Genomic DNA, 16,195 nt, shown 5'->3' with positions numbered 1-16,195 from the left:
AAACGGGCTGCACTTGTCATTTTGGTTTAAACAAAGCAAACACAAACGACTTGTTAAGAGTGCACATGTCTAAGCGTGTTTGCACCATTCCCGAAGCTTGTCAAGAAACATTGCTTCAGACCTATCTACGCCTCCATCAACCTACACTTCAGCCCACACAAACTGCCCAGCATATCATTGTGCGATAGTGCTTGACATTTAACAAGGAGCCACCACAGGAAGTCCAAAACACTATTGAGTCTTCACTATTTCGCAAGTGAAAACGTTCAAAATTCATCGCTAAACAGGGTTCTCTCTGCGTCTAAAAAGGTGTCAGTGCAGTTGGATGTGGCAGGTATTAGTCACAGAACGTCTGGTGTCTTTTCACTGCTTCTCCTTGGAAGCCAATTTTGCAGCCTGTGTGCTTTCAGCGTTGCCGTTGGCAACCGTTTGTCGGGCCTGGGGTCCCACACACAAAAGGAATGTCAAAAAGAGGGGCCGTAGAGCTGAAGAAAGACGGCACTAGATCGCTTGGGAACAAGCACAATGTATCTCACTGCACTTTTGGATTTTGTCATTGAATTTCAGCGTGCGTCTGCTTTACGTTCACGTAGTTTTGTTTGTGACGTTTGCATGCTTCCTCACTTATCCCCAAAACATATCAGCACTTTTCCATTTGAAGCTGAAAACTGACTTCTCTAATTATATCATTGAGAACCACTAATTGTCAATAGGTGTAAATGTTAGTGCAGATGGTTGCTCCCTGTGATTGACGGCTGATCGGTCCAGTGTGTAAACTGGGTTAGGCTCCAGCTCACCATGTATTCCACAGGACATCTAGGTCTGGTGTTTATGTGCTGCTTTGCTTTTGTTTTTGGAGTCACAAGTGGTGGACAAAGGGATGGATGACAAAGGGTTTGAAAAATGCTTGTAAAAAAATACATTATACAGAACATTCATAACACAAATATCTATAGAGGCAGAAAAAAAGTTTAAAAAATATGATAACAAGCTAACTAGCATACTCGGCACATGTAAAAAACACGTGTGGAGTACAGTCATTTATTATACAAGAACAAAAACAACATGAGAGCAACATGGGGCATATTAAATAGTATTATTAGAATTGTACTAACAAAAGTGTACCCACAATATTTTCTATACAAAAAAATACAAATGTACAACATGGACAAAGTAGTTGAACGCTTAAATAACTACTTTGTTACGGTAATTTTGGAATCAATCTGGAACAAAGGATTCCAGATGTAGATAATGGATCAGTTGTAGACTTGAATGGTACCATATAGATCACTCTATTTTCCTCAACAATGTGACAAAAGAGGAAATAATCAAAACTATAAAGCAATGCAAATCCAAGACTTCAACTGACTGTCACGGAATAAATATGGAAACGATAAAAAAAGTTTAATTTCAGGACCTCTAATATACATCAGTAATCCATCATACAGGACAATTCCCAAACAAAATGAAAATAGCAAAAGTTGTACCAATTCATAAGCCCGGAGACAAACACCAATTTACAAATTACAGACCTGTTTCTTTACTTCCACAATTTTCTAAAATGATTGAAAAACTGTTTAATAACAGATAAGACCAATTCATAAACAAAAATGGAACACTTAAGAATAACCAATAGGGATACAGAGCATACATCTCAACATCCATGGCATTAATGGAAATAACAGAGAAAATAACCAATGGTTATTTTGATGGTAAACAGTGTACAGCAGCAGTATTTAGGGATCTAACTAAAGGATTTGTTTCAGTTTCAGTTTATTTTCAGTCTAACAAAAACATATTCAAACATAGACCACGATTCAGAAATGAATAACATGACTGAAACAGGCAGAAGCAAAAAAGCTTATATGCCCAACATAAATTTTTTTACATTCAATTAAGTTACCTTTTCTAATAATTCTGCAACACAAAAAGAAATATAGTCAAATATAGTCTAAAGGATTTGCCACAATTAATCACAATATCTTAATCAACAAATTTGAACGATATGGCATCAGAGGGTTGGTCTTGAACTGGGTGAAAAGCTACTTAACCAACAGGAAACAATTTGTGAAGTTAAGTGAAAAAACGTCAAGAGAACTAAACACTTGTGGCATACCCCAGGGATCCATACTGGGTCCAACATTATTTAATCTATAAATAAACAACCATTGCAATGTTACCAATGACTTAAAGTTAGTATTATTTGCACACCACACAACTGTGTTTTGTTCAGGAGAAAATATACAAAAGCTAATACAAATAACAGAGGAAATTAACAAATTACAAAGATGGTTTGATAAAAACATACTCCTTAAATCTCACTAAAACAAATATAATGCCATTTGGTAACAGTAAAAGAGAAAGTCAAACACAAATCTAATTAGAGTAGATATTGAAAGTGTGAAATAAATCAAATTTTTGGGTGTAATATTACCGTATTTTTCGGAGTATAAGTCGCTCCGGAGTAAGTCGCACCTGCCAAAAATGCATGATAAAGAAGGGAAAAAAGATATATAAGTCGCACTGGAATATAAATCGCTTTTTTGGGGCAAATTTATTTGATAAAACCCAAAACCAAGAATAGACATTTGAAAGGCAATTTAAAATAAATAAAGAATAGTGAAAAACAGGCTGAATAAGTGCATGTTATATGATGCATAAATAACCAACTGAGAAGGTGCCTGGTATGTTAACATAACATATGGTAAGAGTCATTCAAATAATGCTATACGTTTACCAAATAATCTGTCACTCCTAATCACTAAATCCGATGAAATCTTATACGTCCAGTCTCTTACGTGAATGAGCTAAATAATATCATTTGAGATTTTACGGTAACGTGTTAATAATTTCACACATAAGTCACTCCTGAGTATAAGTCGCATCCCTGGCCAAACTGGAAAAAACTGCGACTTATAGTCCGAAAAGTACGGTACTTATTTTAAGATATTTTTGGGTTCATTGAGGTTAGCGAAATGGAAAGTCCATATAAGAAATATACAACACACAGTGGCAAGAAATATTCAATAAAGAAAAAAGCAAAATATGATCTGGACCGAAAATCATATTCGGTCCAGATCCCTAGTGATACAAAATCTGAGTTATTGTGCAGAAATATGGGTAAAGAATTCCATAAATACATTTAATTCACTAATTGTGTCACAAAAATGTCAGTTAGAATAATACATAATGTTAGATGTAGTGATCATACAAACACTTTATTTACTGAATCAAAAATATAGAAATTCAATGATTTGGTGCATTTGCAAAAATTAAGTACAAAGTAAACTAAAAACTGCTACCCACGAATGTACAGCAATTATTCTCCACAAAAGAGGAAAAATATGACCTTCGGGGAAAATGTAATCTAAAACATTGGTATGCACGTACAACATTGAATATATTTATCATATCAGTATGTGGAATTAAATAATGAAACAGTTTATGCAAAGATGTCATACAATGTATTGATATGATTCAGTTTAAGAGGTTGTATAAACTACAAGTGTTTACAAAGTACCAGGAAGAATAATCTTGATAAACATCTTAAACTTTGTTGTAAATGAGATATTCATCTCATATGTGAATCATGACTGGCTTAAAATAGAGCTGTTGTAATTATTGATGTAAATGATGTTACAATTCCTAGATCAGAACAGGAAGGGAACAGATATGTTAGTAATTGCTATGACTTGGAAAAGGGCTAGGATTAAATAAGATTTGCTTCTTCCTACTCCTTTTCGAACATGTTGTACAAAGAAATTAACATGTAATTGATTATTATATGATGTTTCACATCATATAATCTGTTTACATGTTTGAAATAAATTAAAACATAACATTATTTATTTAGTTCATTTATTTTATTAGAATAGAATAGAAAGTACTTTATTGATCCCTGATATTCAAGACAACATGTATGTTGTGTTGAATTACAACTGTATGTAAATTTGTTTTCCGTCAGTAATTTATGAGTCTCTTCCTATGCAGCATATTTGGTTAATATTTTTTTTTTTCTAATCAGCCTGACCTAAGAATAAAGTTTATGTCTTAAATGAAAATGTTTGTGATTATCAGATGGTTTGAAATCATTTGACAAGGTTGTAAACTGTAAGTAGCTAAGATGTAATTATTGAATACGAATAAAATCAAGAGTAAAATTACTAATTCAGTGTTAATATTTAAGTGGGTCACAGGCGCCTATGTAGTGAAAAAGTTGGGCTCCGAGTTCAAAAAGGTAAAGAACTTGATATACACAATACAAAATGAATGTTTAGTAAGACATAGGAACAACATATTGTAGTAATTAACAAATGCAAAGGGCTGCAGCTGTCGATTGTGTAGTAATCGAGTAATCTATTGATTAGTTTGTTCGATTGAGTAAACAGTTACAACAGTTGTACTTAAACTTTTTTCACCAAGTCCCACCGCAGAAAAAACGTGGCTCTCCAAGTACCACCATAATGACTATCATTAAAATACAGTAGCGTAGTAGGTCTAAATATTCAGTAAAAAAAAGGCAGAGGTTTTAGTTAACAAGTATATTTAATATTTTTGGCCAATGTAACGTTACACACAGTTTGAACAGTAACACTGTGTTTGAATATTTAAGTAAGTGATTCTTTGGCGTACCACTACATGGAGCCCACTAGTACCACAGTTTAAAAATCACTCCGATAAAACATACTTTAAATCCTCAGTTGCATGTCTTAGGGAAATTAGTTGAAATAAACACATTTCTCTACCTCTTGCCTTAATCCTAATGAATGCAGATAATCAACATTGACATTGCACTTTTAACAACTGTGCATTAAATAAAATCATGAAAATAAAAATCTTTGCTGTTGGCCACCACATAGCTCACATGGCCTACACATAAGAGCTCTCCTCTGACCTCTTTGCAGCAGACATGCGAAAACTACTAGTTAAAGTTACAGGCACTCTAGGCAGTCCGGATTTTCTCAATTTGTATTAGTTAGCTTACAGAATATAAATCCAAGCTTTTTGGTAAAATAATTGATTCATAATACGAAGGTCCTGAGTAGTCCTGATTTCAACCCTGGGCGCAGGATCTTTCTGTGTGGAGTTTGTATGTTCTCCCCTTGACTGTGTTGGTTCCCTCCGGGTACTTCGGCTTCCTCCCACCTCCAAAGACATGCACCTGGGGATAGTTTGATTGGCAACACTAAATTGGCCCTAATGTGTGAATGTGAGTGTGAATGTTGTCGTCTATCTGTGTTGGCCCTGTGATGAGGTGGCGACTTGACTCCAGGGTGTACACCGCCTTCTGCCCGAATGCAGCTGAGATTGGCTCTAACACCCCCCGCGATCCCAAAAGGGACAAGCTGTAGAAAATGGATGGATTGATGAATTTAATTGATTTAATTGATTGATCGTTGCAGCTTTAATCCACATGATCCTTAAATGTGTCATTAATAGAATAGAGAATTGAATAGTATGTACTTTATTGATCCCTGGGGGAAATTCAGCTATTCTATATAGAAATTCATAATAGTGTCTATTTTTTAACAATTGTCAGCATGTAACATGTAAATTGCATCTGAATACATATATAGAACATTTAGGCTGTTTTATGGAAGCGAAGTCGAAACAGGAATTTCCTCGTGTGACGTGTGAGGCCCCACTACTGTGTGTCTGTGGAAGATGCAAGCCATCACTTTGTTTTTCTTATACCAGTGTGTGTGCTCAAGTGTGTGTGCGTGTGTTTGCACATTTGTATGCTGTGACAAAGAGTTCTCAAACAAACATACAGCCATGTAAAATAAAACATTCTGACAGGAACGTCAGTAATTTACCTTTCGGTCATGTTCCTTTGGGCTCAGCCCTGCAGAGGAAAAAAGCTCGCCATGTGTTCGCAAAGGTCAGTTGTCCATTTTAACACACTTTATTAGGTACATATGGATAATCCAATGGACTCCAAGTTGTATGGGGAAAAATCTATGGATCCAGAACACTGCCAGTAAGATTTGATATAGAAAAATATATATATATTTGTAGAAAAAGTTATATTGGCAAGTTTTGGCAACAGATAAATACAAAACATTAAAAAAATACAATATTTTTGCTGGATGTTTTCAAAGCCAATATTGATATTTTTTGTACACTTAGATTGTGTTTGTGTGTTTCAAAGGTTTTTATGATTGCTTCTCTTTTGTACAATTTAGTTTTTTTCTTCTTTTTTTATGGTATGAAAATAGACTTAGACTTCCTTTATTGTCATTCAAATTTGAATTGTATAGTACAGATGAGAATAACATTTTGTTGCATTACTTGTTGTAGTGTAGGATAAAAGAGCAATAAGGTGCAGATATAAATATATTTACTGTACAGATAAATATATTGCACTTTTGCATATGCATTCACATTTACGGATGTATGTTATATTGTCTTTATAGTCCAGCGAGTTAATCCGCTTTTGGGGGGAATTGAGGAGATTTTTATGATGCGTTCAAGAGTCTTATGGAAAGAAGCTGTTACAGAACTCGGAGGTTCTGCTACGGAGGCTGCGGAACCTCTTTATCTCTAGAATAATGGCAGTGTTTCAAAGGTTTATATGATTGCTTCTCTTTTGTACGATTTCGTTTCGTTCTTCTTTTTTTACGGTATGAAAATAATGGGGGCAGCACGGAGGGAATAAGCACTAGAAATGGATGGATGGATGAAAATAATGGCAGTGTTTTAGCACGAGGGGCTTATAATAAGTTTGCCCGGAATAAGTTTTACTGGACCTGGGCATGCAAGTAAAACACAGTAGAATAAGAAGTAAGGAGGACTGAGAGCGTCTAAATTAAGTTTAAAAAAGTTTCAAAATATGAAGTTCCATCCATCCATTTTCTATCGCCTGTCCCTTTTGGGGTCGCGGGGGGTGCTGGAGCCTATCTCAGCTGGATTTGGGCGGAAGGCGGGGTACAGCCTGCCACCTCATCACAGGGCAAATATGAAGTTATTAAGCAAAAGTAGTTTTTTACATTTATCATTTATACAGTTTACATCTATCTTTTTTATCCATCCATTTTCTACCGCTTATTCCCTTTGGGGGCACGGGGGGCGCTGGTGCCTATCTCAGTTACAATCGGGTGGAAGGCTGGTACACCCTGGACAAGTCTCCACCTCATCGCAGGGCCAACACAGATAGACAGACAACATTCACACTCACATTCACACACTAGGGCCAATTTAGTGATGCCAATCAACCTATCCCCAGGTGCATGTCTTTGGAGGTGGAAGGAAGCCGGAGTACCCGGAGCGAACCCACGCATTCACGGGGAGAACATGCAAACTCCACACAGAAAGATACCGAGCCCAGGATTGAACCCAGGACTACTCAGGACCTTAGTATTGTCAGGCAGAAGCACTAACCCCTCTTCCACCGTGCTGCCCCTTATTTATCTTATTTTTACATTTATCTTGTATGTGTTGCTGTCGGCAGATTCATCTCATGCTCAGAGAGAAATATTGTATTTGTAAACATGATACAGTCACCTACTTTTATTAAATGTACACTGCTTGCAGACAGACTCAAAAAAATGTTTATACATGTGAATTTATTTACACAAAATGTACATCAAAGCATATCAAAAACTGTAAATATTCTCTATACCACAAGTACATGTTTTAAAAATTTATATTCAAATCATCATAGATCCCTTTTAAAGATATTTTCAAATTAATACCGGCGCCGCTTTTTGATTGAATCTCACCCAAATATAGTGGGTTCTGACTTTTAAAAACAATTAACAGTTTTACTTGATAATAAATGACCGACCTATTACACCAAACCATTCTGAAACACCTTTAGAGCAACATTCCGATACCCAGAAAAAGATATACAATACCATTCACATTTCTTTGACTTCCTTTTTTCATTTGTATCATCAGAACAAGCCCTGGTGGAAGTTAAAGACCATCGTCCAATGGCCCTTTAGCGCCACCCAGAGAAGAAAAGTGAACTGGGTGCAGCTTGCTGGTCATAAAGGTAACACTCATCCACACCTGTGAGTGTCGTCTTCTTCCCAAACCTTTACAAACACGTCTGAACGTAGGCGTTGACGTCTTATCTCAGGTAACTTTAAAGCGGCGGACGAGGGGACCATTCTAAAGAAGTACTCCGAGAATGAGATGCTGTGTTTCGAGAGGCTGAGAAACGACGCTCTGCTCCCCTTCGTGCCCGTTTACCACGGCATCGTGGAAAAAGACGGGGAGTCTTTTCTACACATGGCTGACCTGCTGATGACCTTCGACCTCCCGAATGTCATGGACTGCAAGATGGGAGTGAGGTGGGGCTTGTTTGACTTGCGTCACATTTCACACTTTCATTGCCAACAATAACTGCAAGCAGTGGAGAATTGGAATTTTTTTTTTTTCAAAAAATGTGCAAAGTTTGCAATTGTTTGACCTGAGTTATGATTTGGAGTGGTGGGAAAGACATGCACCTGGGGATAGGTTGATTGGCAACACTAAATTGGCCCTAGTGTGTGAATGTGAGTGTGAATGTTGTCTGTCTATCTGTGTTGGCCCTGCGATGAGGTGGCGTCTTGTCCAGGGTGTACCCCGCCTTCCGCCCGATTGTAGCTGAGATAGGCGCCAGCGCCCCCCGTTACCCCAAAAGGGAATAAGCGGTAGAAAATGGATGGATGAAATGGATGATTTAGAGTGCATGAAAAAGTGGAAGGAAAACTTAGCTCTTTTTCAGTATATTTGCACAATACAGAACCAATACTGGCTGATTGTGTGATTGAAAACTTGTGTAACAACAGCTCAGTAGTTATCACCTTAAACACATGCAAAGGTGCTGGTTGCTGAGCATTCATGATGCTTCAAAGGCAATTAATGCCATATTGTGGATTTAATCATGAAAAAAATAAGGTTGCCTACAGCCACAATTGTAAATGCCATTTTATTGATAACCGGTTACTTGCTTCTACTTAGCACCATTGATGGACCCCCATAAAGAGACTACACACCATGCAACTTAACCCATTAAACGGTTATTATTTTTTACGTACTGTTGCTTTAAAGGTAAGATAATTAAAATACATGTGGTGGTTTAAACTTTGACCTTTAAAGCGGACCTGGCTGGTACATAGCATTGTAGATCACTAAAGGAGGCGCAATGAAGTTGCCGTAGCAAATAGAGACATTATAGTCTTTACAAACCACTGAATCTTTAAAATGATTACTTTTACTATTGTTGCTTGAAAACTAAGATGAATGAAAGACATCCATCCATTTCCTACCACTTGTCCCTCTCAGGGCCACGGGGCTGGAGCCTATCCCAGCTGCATTCGGGCATTTGGAGGCTTATACTTAGAGCTTTAAAGTGGACCTGGCTGGTCCGCTAGCATTGTAGATCACTAAAGGGGGCGCAATGAAGTTGCCGTAGAAAATAGAGACATTATAGTCCTTACACACCACTGCATCTTTAAAATGATTACTTTTACTATTGTTGCTTGAAAGGTAAGATGAATGAAACACATCCATCCATTTCCTACCGCTTGTCCCTCTCAGGGTCACGGGGGGCTGGAGCCTATCCCAGCTACATTCGGGCACATGGAGGCTTATACTTCGAGCTTTAAAGTGGACCTGGCTGGTCCGCTAGCATTGTAGATCACTAAAGGGGGCGCAATGAAGTTGCCGTAGAAAATAGAGACATTATAGTCCTTACACACCACTGCATCTTTAAAATGATTACTTTTACTATTGTTGCTTGAAAGGTAAGATGAATGAAACACATCCATCCATTTCCTACCGCTTGTCCCTCTCAGGGTCACGGGGGGCTGGAGCCTATCCCAGCTACATTCGGGCACATGGAGGCTTATACTTCGAGCTTTAAAGTGGACCTGGCTGGTCCGCTAGCATTGTAGATCACTAAAGGAGGCGCAATGAAGTTGCCGTAAAAAATAGAGACATTATAGTCCTTTCACACCACTGCATCTTTAAAATGATTACTTTTACATATGGTTGCTTGAAAGGTAAGATGAATGAAACACATCCATCCATTTTCTACCGCTTGTCCCTCTCAGGGCCACATGGGGATGGAGCCTATCCCAGCTACATTCGGGCACAAGGAGGCTTATACTTCAAGCTTTAAAGTGGACCTGGCTGGTCCGTAGCATTGTAGATCACTAAAGGAGGCGCAATGTAGTTGCCGTAGCAAATAGAGACATTATAGTCCTTACACACCACTGCATTTTTAAAATGATTACTATTACATTGTGTTGCTTGAAAACTAAGATGAATGAAAGACATCCATCCATTTCTACCGCTTGTCCCTCTCAGGGCCACAGGGGGCTGGAGCCTATCCCAGCTGCATTCGGGCATTTGGAGGCTTGTACTTAGAGCTTTAAAGTGGACCCGGCTGGTCCGCTAGCATTGTCGATCATTAAAGGAGGCGCAATGTAGTTGCCGTAGCAAATAGAGACATTATAGTCCTTAAAAGCCACTGCATCTTTAAAATGATTACTTTTACATATTGTTGCTTGAAAGGTAAGATGAATGAAACACATCCATCCATTTTCTACCGCTTGTCGCTCTCAGGGTCACGGGGGGCTGGAGCCTATCCCTGCTGTATTCGGGCATATGGAGGATTATAAGCGGACCGGGCTGGTGCACAAGCGTTGTAGATCGCTAAAGGAGGTGCAATGTAGTTTCCGTAGCAAAAAAAGAGACACAATGGTCCTTACAAGCCACTGTGCGTTTAAAATGATTATTATGGGCCTGCTTGGACTTCATTTTAATATTTTTTCTTATTCTGCCACTTTAAATGTGGGTTGAACCAGTCAACTAGCACCAACATATCTTATATTGTTGGAAAGGTCTCGATGGTGGCTACAGGGGTATTTAGTTTTTGGAAAATGTTGTGTTACCAGACCCTAAATCGGCCAATTGATTCGGTTCGTGTTTCTCGTGGGACATTTCTCAATTGATTGCGATCTTAACTGGTAGAAATGGTGATGACCCTGAAATGCCTGATGAGCCATACATACTTGTGGGGGCGGAGCTTGGCGGAAAAAGCTGCCCCTGGGCATCAACAATCAACGCTCATTACTGCACTTTCGGGGATCACAGACAGACAGAAGTCTGCTTTGCTTATGACAGCTTGTGGGAGTGGCATGATACCAAAGTTAGATCTGAAAAGACGAAACGTTAATAACTTGGCTCCAAAAAAGCAGATCTGGATCACAATTGGTACAAATGATGATGATGTCAACCTAAAGTGCCATATGGGTCGGTACGTATTCGTATCCATTCGTAGTGGGCGGAGCCAGGCGGCCAAAGCTGCACCTCGCCCTCAACCATCAAACTTTTTATTTACTACTCTTTAGATGATCGGATCTTCTTCCAAACTGATATGAGGCTTTAAAGGCCTACTGAAATGAGATTTTATTATTTAAACGGGAATAGTAGGTCCATTCTATGTGTCATACTTGATCATTTCGCGATATTGCCATATCTTTGCTGAAAGGATTTAGTAGAGAAAATTGACGATAAAGTTCGCCACGTTTGGTACTTCCTGAAAAAGCCTCGCCTTTACCAGAAGTCGCAGACGATGACGTCACATGTTGATGGCTCCTCATATATTCACAATAATTTTAATGGGAGTCTCCAACAAAAACAGTTTTTCGGACCGAGAAAACGACAATTTCCCCATTAATTTGAGCGAAGATGAAAGATTTGTGTTTGAGGATATTGATAGCGACGGACTAGAAAAAAAAAAAGCTCAGCTTTTATCCGGTAAGAACTGACTTTTTAACCACAATTTTCTCACCAAAACCTGCTGGTTGACATGTGGTCTGAATTCATGTTCGCTTGACCGCGCTGTGATCCATAGTAAATTTTCACCTCCAGGAATTTTAAACAAGTAATCACCGTGTGTTTGTGTGGTTAAAGGCAAAAGCTTCCCAACTCCATCTTTCTACTGTGACTTCTCCAATATTAATTGAACAAATTGCAAAAGATTCAGCAACACAGATGTCCATAATTCTGTGTAATTATGCCGTTAAAGCAGACAACTTTTACCTGTGTGTGTGGGTAGCGCTCACACTTCCTAAAACCCGGTGATGTCCCGCGTACACGTCATCATTACACGACGTTTTCAAGACGAAACTCCCAGGAAATTTAAAATTGTAATTTAGTAAACTAAAAAAGCTGTATTGCCATTTGTTGCAATGTTAATATTTCATCATTGATATATAAACTATCAGACAGCGTGGTGGGTAGTAGTGGGTTTCAGTAGGCCTTTAAGGTGAAGGTGCGATCATGTCTAGACGGTAATGTCGACACAAATAACGCCCCCCTGTGGTTAGAAATTAGAACGGTCATGACTTCCTTTCAAATGCTTTGCTTCGATCTTCCCAAAGTGTTTGACAGTGGGTCAGGGCATTATGAACACAGACATTCTGATTTGTGCATGCTAACATTAACATGCTAACTGCTTTAGCAAATTTTGGTGCTGTACACCCTTAAAGTCATTTAACTTGACACCTGACACAAGCTAACTGTTAGCATGCTAACTTGTTCAGCTAAATATGCAGCTCATCTCAGAGTTATATATCGCTTGGCACTTGTCATGTGCTTGCTTTTTTTTTGTCGCTTCAATCAACCCTGGGCCTGAAGGTCACTGCAGAGATAGCAGGCCCATCAAAACTTACGTGAGAATTAATTTTTCTAGTTTTACATAATGTTGCTTTAAAGGTGAGATGAATAAAAGACATAAGAAAGCAATATTTTTTGCACATGTAAACTAGAGTTGCTCTACGAGGGAACCACCTGTTATGAGCGGACACTTTACGCTTGGCTTCCTGTCACAGCATCATGAACACAACACAAACAGCACACACAAGCACACACACGTACACACACACACATACATACATTTGCCCCCTATATTTCCTTTTTATACAAAAAACCTCTGCATAAACAAACAAAAAAACACTGTTCTCACGTGCACAATCGTGTTTGCACGTTTCTGAGGTTACACATTCACACACAGTCAGGGTGTCCCTGGAGACTCCCCCCTTTGTGTGTTAACCACGTAGCTGCAAAACCGCTAACCTGCACAAACACATACTGTTTAATGCAGCACGTCAGAGTTTCCTCTCAGCTTCCTTACACAAAACAGAGGAAGTGCAGCTTAAAAAAAATTAAAACAAACAAAGACTTAAAGGGTGTGAAAACAAGACAAACCCTGAAAGTCAACAGCCAGTTAAACAAAACGGCCGTCGGCGTGTAAACATTCTCCTGCTGCTGGTTTTAGAACCTACTTGGAGGACGAGTTGGTGCGAGCGCGGGAGCGGCCTAAACCGAGGGAGGACCTGTACAACAAGATGGTGCAGGTGGACGGCGAAGGACCCACTCCCCAGGAACATTCCCAACGCGGTGTCACCAAACCTCGCTACATGCAGTGGAGGGAGAGCCTGAGCTCCAGCAACACAATGGGCTTCAGGATAGAAGGCATCAAGGTAATCAATCAATCAATCAATGTTTATGTATATAGCCCTAAATCACAAGTGTCTCAAAGGGCTGCACAAGCCATAACGACATCCGAAGATCAGCGCTCACATAAGGCGAAGGAAAAACTCACAACCCAGTGGGACGTCGATGAGAATGACTATGAGAAACCTTGGAGAGGACCGCAAATGTGGGTAACCCCCAGGGAGACCGGTGCAATGGACGTCGAGTGGCTCTGACATAATATTGTGAAAGTCCAGTCCATAGTGGCTCTAAAGCAAGGGTCCCCCAAACTACGGCCAGCGTCCAAAATCCCAAGTTAAAAAACAAAAATTTCTAATTCTAATTATTATTTTTGAAATCTGTCCTTTCTAATCAATTTACCACCACCTTTTTTACTCTCGGTGTCTCCTGGCTGCTCAGGCATATCATATTGTCCAAAAATGCATTTTCTCTTCGATAACGTAACATCCTTGCGCTCACGCCGCAGTGACGGGCGAGCACGCAACAAGTGTGCACTCTTTCAGTCAATTAGTGCACGAGGAATAAATATATATATATATATATACATATATATATATATATATATATATATATATATGTATATATATATATATATATATGTATATATGTATATATATATGTATATATGTATATATATATATGCCAACCCCAAGTCAAAAAGTTTGGGGACCCCTGCTCTAAAGGGTCATTTAGTCACAACAGTAGTTAGTCTGATAATAAAGTTAAAGTACCACTGATAGTCAGACACACACACTTGGTGTGGTGAACTTATCCTCTGCATTTGACCCATCCCCTTGTTCCACCCCCTGGGAGGTGAGAGGAGCAGTGAGCAGCAGCGGTGGCCGCACTCGGGAATCCTTTTGGTGATTTAACCCACAATTCCAACCCTTGATGCTGAGTGCCAAGCAGGGAGGTAATGGGTCCCATTTTTATAGTCTTTGATATGACTCGGCCGGGGTTTGAACTCACAACCTACCGAACTCAGTGGGGACACTCTAACCACAAGGCCACCGAGCAGGAACTTGCAATACAAGTTTCTCGTACATTCACGCAACACGGAGATCTTGTGCTACAACCTGTTTGCCGTAGCTCATACACATGTAAAGGGACTGTTTGTTTACAACTTTGTACAGTAGATATGGCAAAGTGGTAAAAGCTAAGAAGTTGCGTGGATTCTGGCTATACAGGATAAACCTTGGCTCTTATGACGCTAGGCCAATGCTAACATACAATGGACGAGCTTATTGACAGCGCTTTTCCCACATTTTCCAAAGTGGAATACAGTACATTTATTTTTGTCCTCAAAATTCTACACACAATATCCCAAAATTTACAAAATGAAAATGTTTCGAGCTTTTTGAAATGTATTCAAAAAATTTTAAAAATAAGAAATTCACAGCCTTTGCTCAATACTTTGTAGGCAGCAATTACAGCCTCAAGTCTCTTTAAATACAATGCAACAAGCTTGGCACACCTGTCTTTGGGCCGTTTCACCCAGTCCTCTTTGCAGCATCTCTCGTCTGAGAAGTGTCTGTGCGCAGCCAATTTCACAAATCTCTAGAGATGTCCGATCAGATTCAAGTTTGAGCTCTGACTAGGCTGCTCAAGGACTTTTACAGAGTTGTACTAAAGCCATTCCTTTGATATCTTGGCTGTGTGCTTAGATGATCCATTGCCCCTGTCTGAGGTCAAGAGCACTCTGGAGCAGGTTTTCATCCAGGATGTTTCTGTACATTCCTGCATTCATCTTTCCCTCTATCCTGAATAGTCTCCCAGTTCCTGCTGCTGAAAAACATCCCTACAGCATGATGCCACTTCCATGCTTTACTGTAGGAGTGATATTGACCTGTTGATGAGCGGTGCCTGGTTTCCTCCAGACATGATGCCTGGCATTCACGCCAAAGAGTTCAATCTTTGTCTCATTAGACCAAAGAATGTAGTTTCTCATGGTCTGAGAGTCTTTCAGGTGCATTTTGGCAATCGTTTTACTCATGCTCTTACTTTTTACTGGTTGGTGGATTGCTGCAGAGATGGTTGTCCTTTAGGAAGAAGAGGAATGATGTAGCTCTGCGGGTTCTTGATCACCTCCCTGACTATGGCCCTTCTCCCCTAATCGCTCAATTTATTCAGCTGGCCAGCTTTCGGAAGAGTCCTGGTGGCTCCAAACTTCTTCCATTTACAGATGACGGAGTGCACTGTGCTCATTGGGATCTTCAAGACAGCCTATTTTTTTATGTACCCTTCCCCAGATTTGTGCCTCGAGACAATCCTGTCTCTGAGGTCTACAGAAAATGAATTGGACTTCATTAATGGTTTTGTCCTCTGCCATGCATTGTCAAGTGTGGGATCTTACATATAGACAGGTGTGTGCCTTTCCAGATCATATCCAATCAACTGAATTTACCACAGGTAGATTTTAATTAAGCTGTAGGAACATTTCAAGGATGGTCAGTTGAAACAGGATGTCCCTGAGCTAACCTTTGAGCGTTATGGCAAAGGCTATGAATACTTACGGACATGTAAATACCTAATTGTTTATTTGTGATAAATTTGCAAAAATAAAACTTCACAATGTAATTTTGGGGTATTGTGTGTAGAATTTTGAGGACAAAACAAATGTCTTTCATTTTGCCTTAAAGCGGTAACATAATAAAATGTGGAAAAAATAAAGTGCTGAGAAAACTCTCCGGATGCACTCTAC

General features: G+C 39.3%; 1 protein-coding gene across 1 annotated transcript in view; it reads left to right on the top strand.

Moving 5' to 3' along the window:
• itpka (inositol-trisphosphate 3-kinase A) overlaps positions 1 to 16,195 on the top strand; it is a 32,127-nt gene that overhangs the window by 6,064 nt on the left and 9,868 nt on the right. Inside the window, exons 2-4 of the mRNA XM_061895832.1 lie at positions 7,900 to 7,996; positions 8,084 to 8,297; positions 13,277 to 13,481. Coding sequence (XP_061751816.1) covers positions 7,900 to 7,996; positions 8,084 to 8,297; positions 13,277 to 13,481 — 516 coding nt within the window. The remainder of the gene's footprint in view (positions 1 to 7,899; positions 7,997 to 8,083; positions 8,298 to 13,276; positions 13,482 to 16,195) is intronic.

Source organism: Nerophis ophidion, linkage group LG03, assembly GCF_033978795.1.
Source record: "Nerophis ophidion isolate RoL-2023_Sa linkage group LG03, RoL_Noph_v1.0, whole genome shotgun sequence".
NCBI classification, from domain to species: Eukaryota; Metazoa; Chordata; class Actinopteri; order Syngnathiformes; family Syngnathidae; genus Nerophis; species Nerophis ophidion.
Note: the sequence above shows the minus strand (reverse complement) of the source record. Positions and strands in the feature narration are given on the sequence as shown.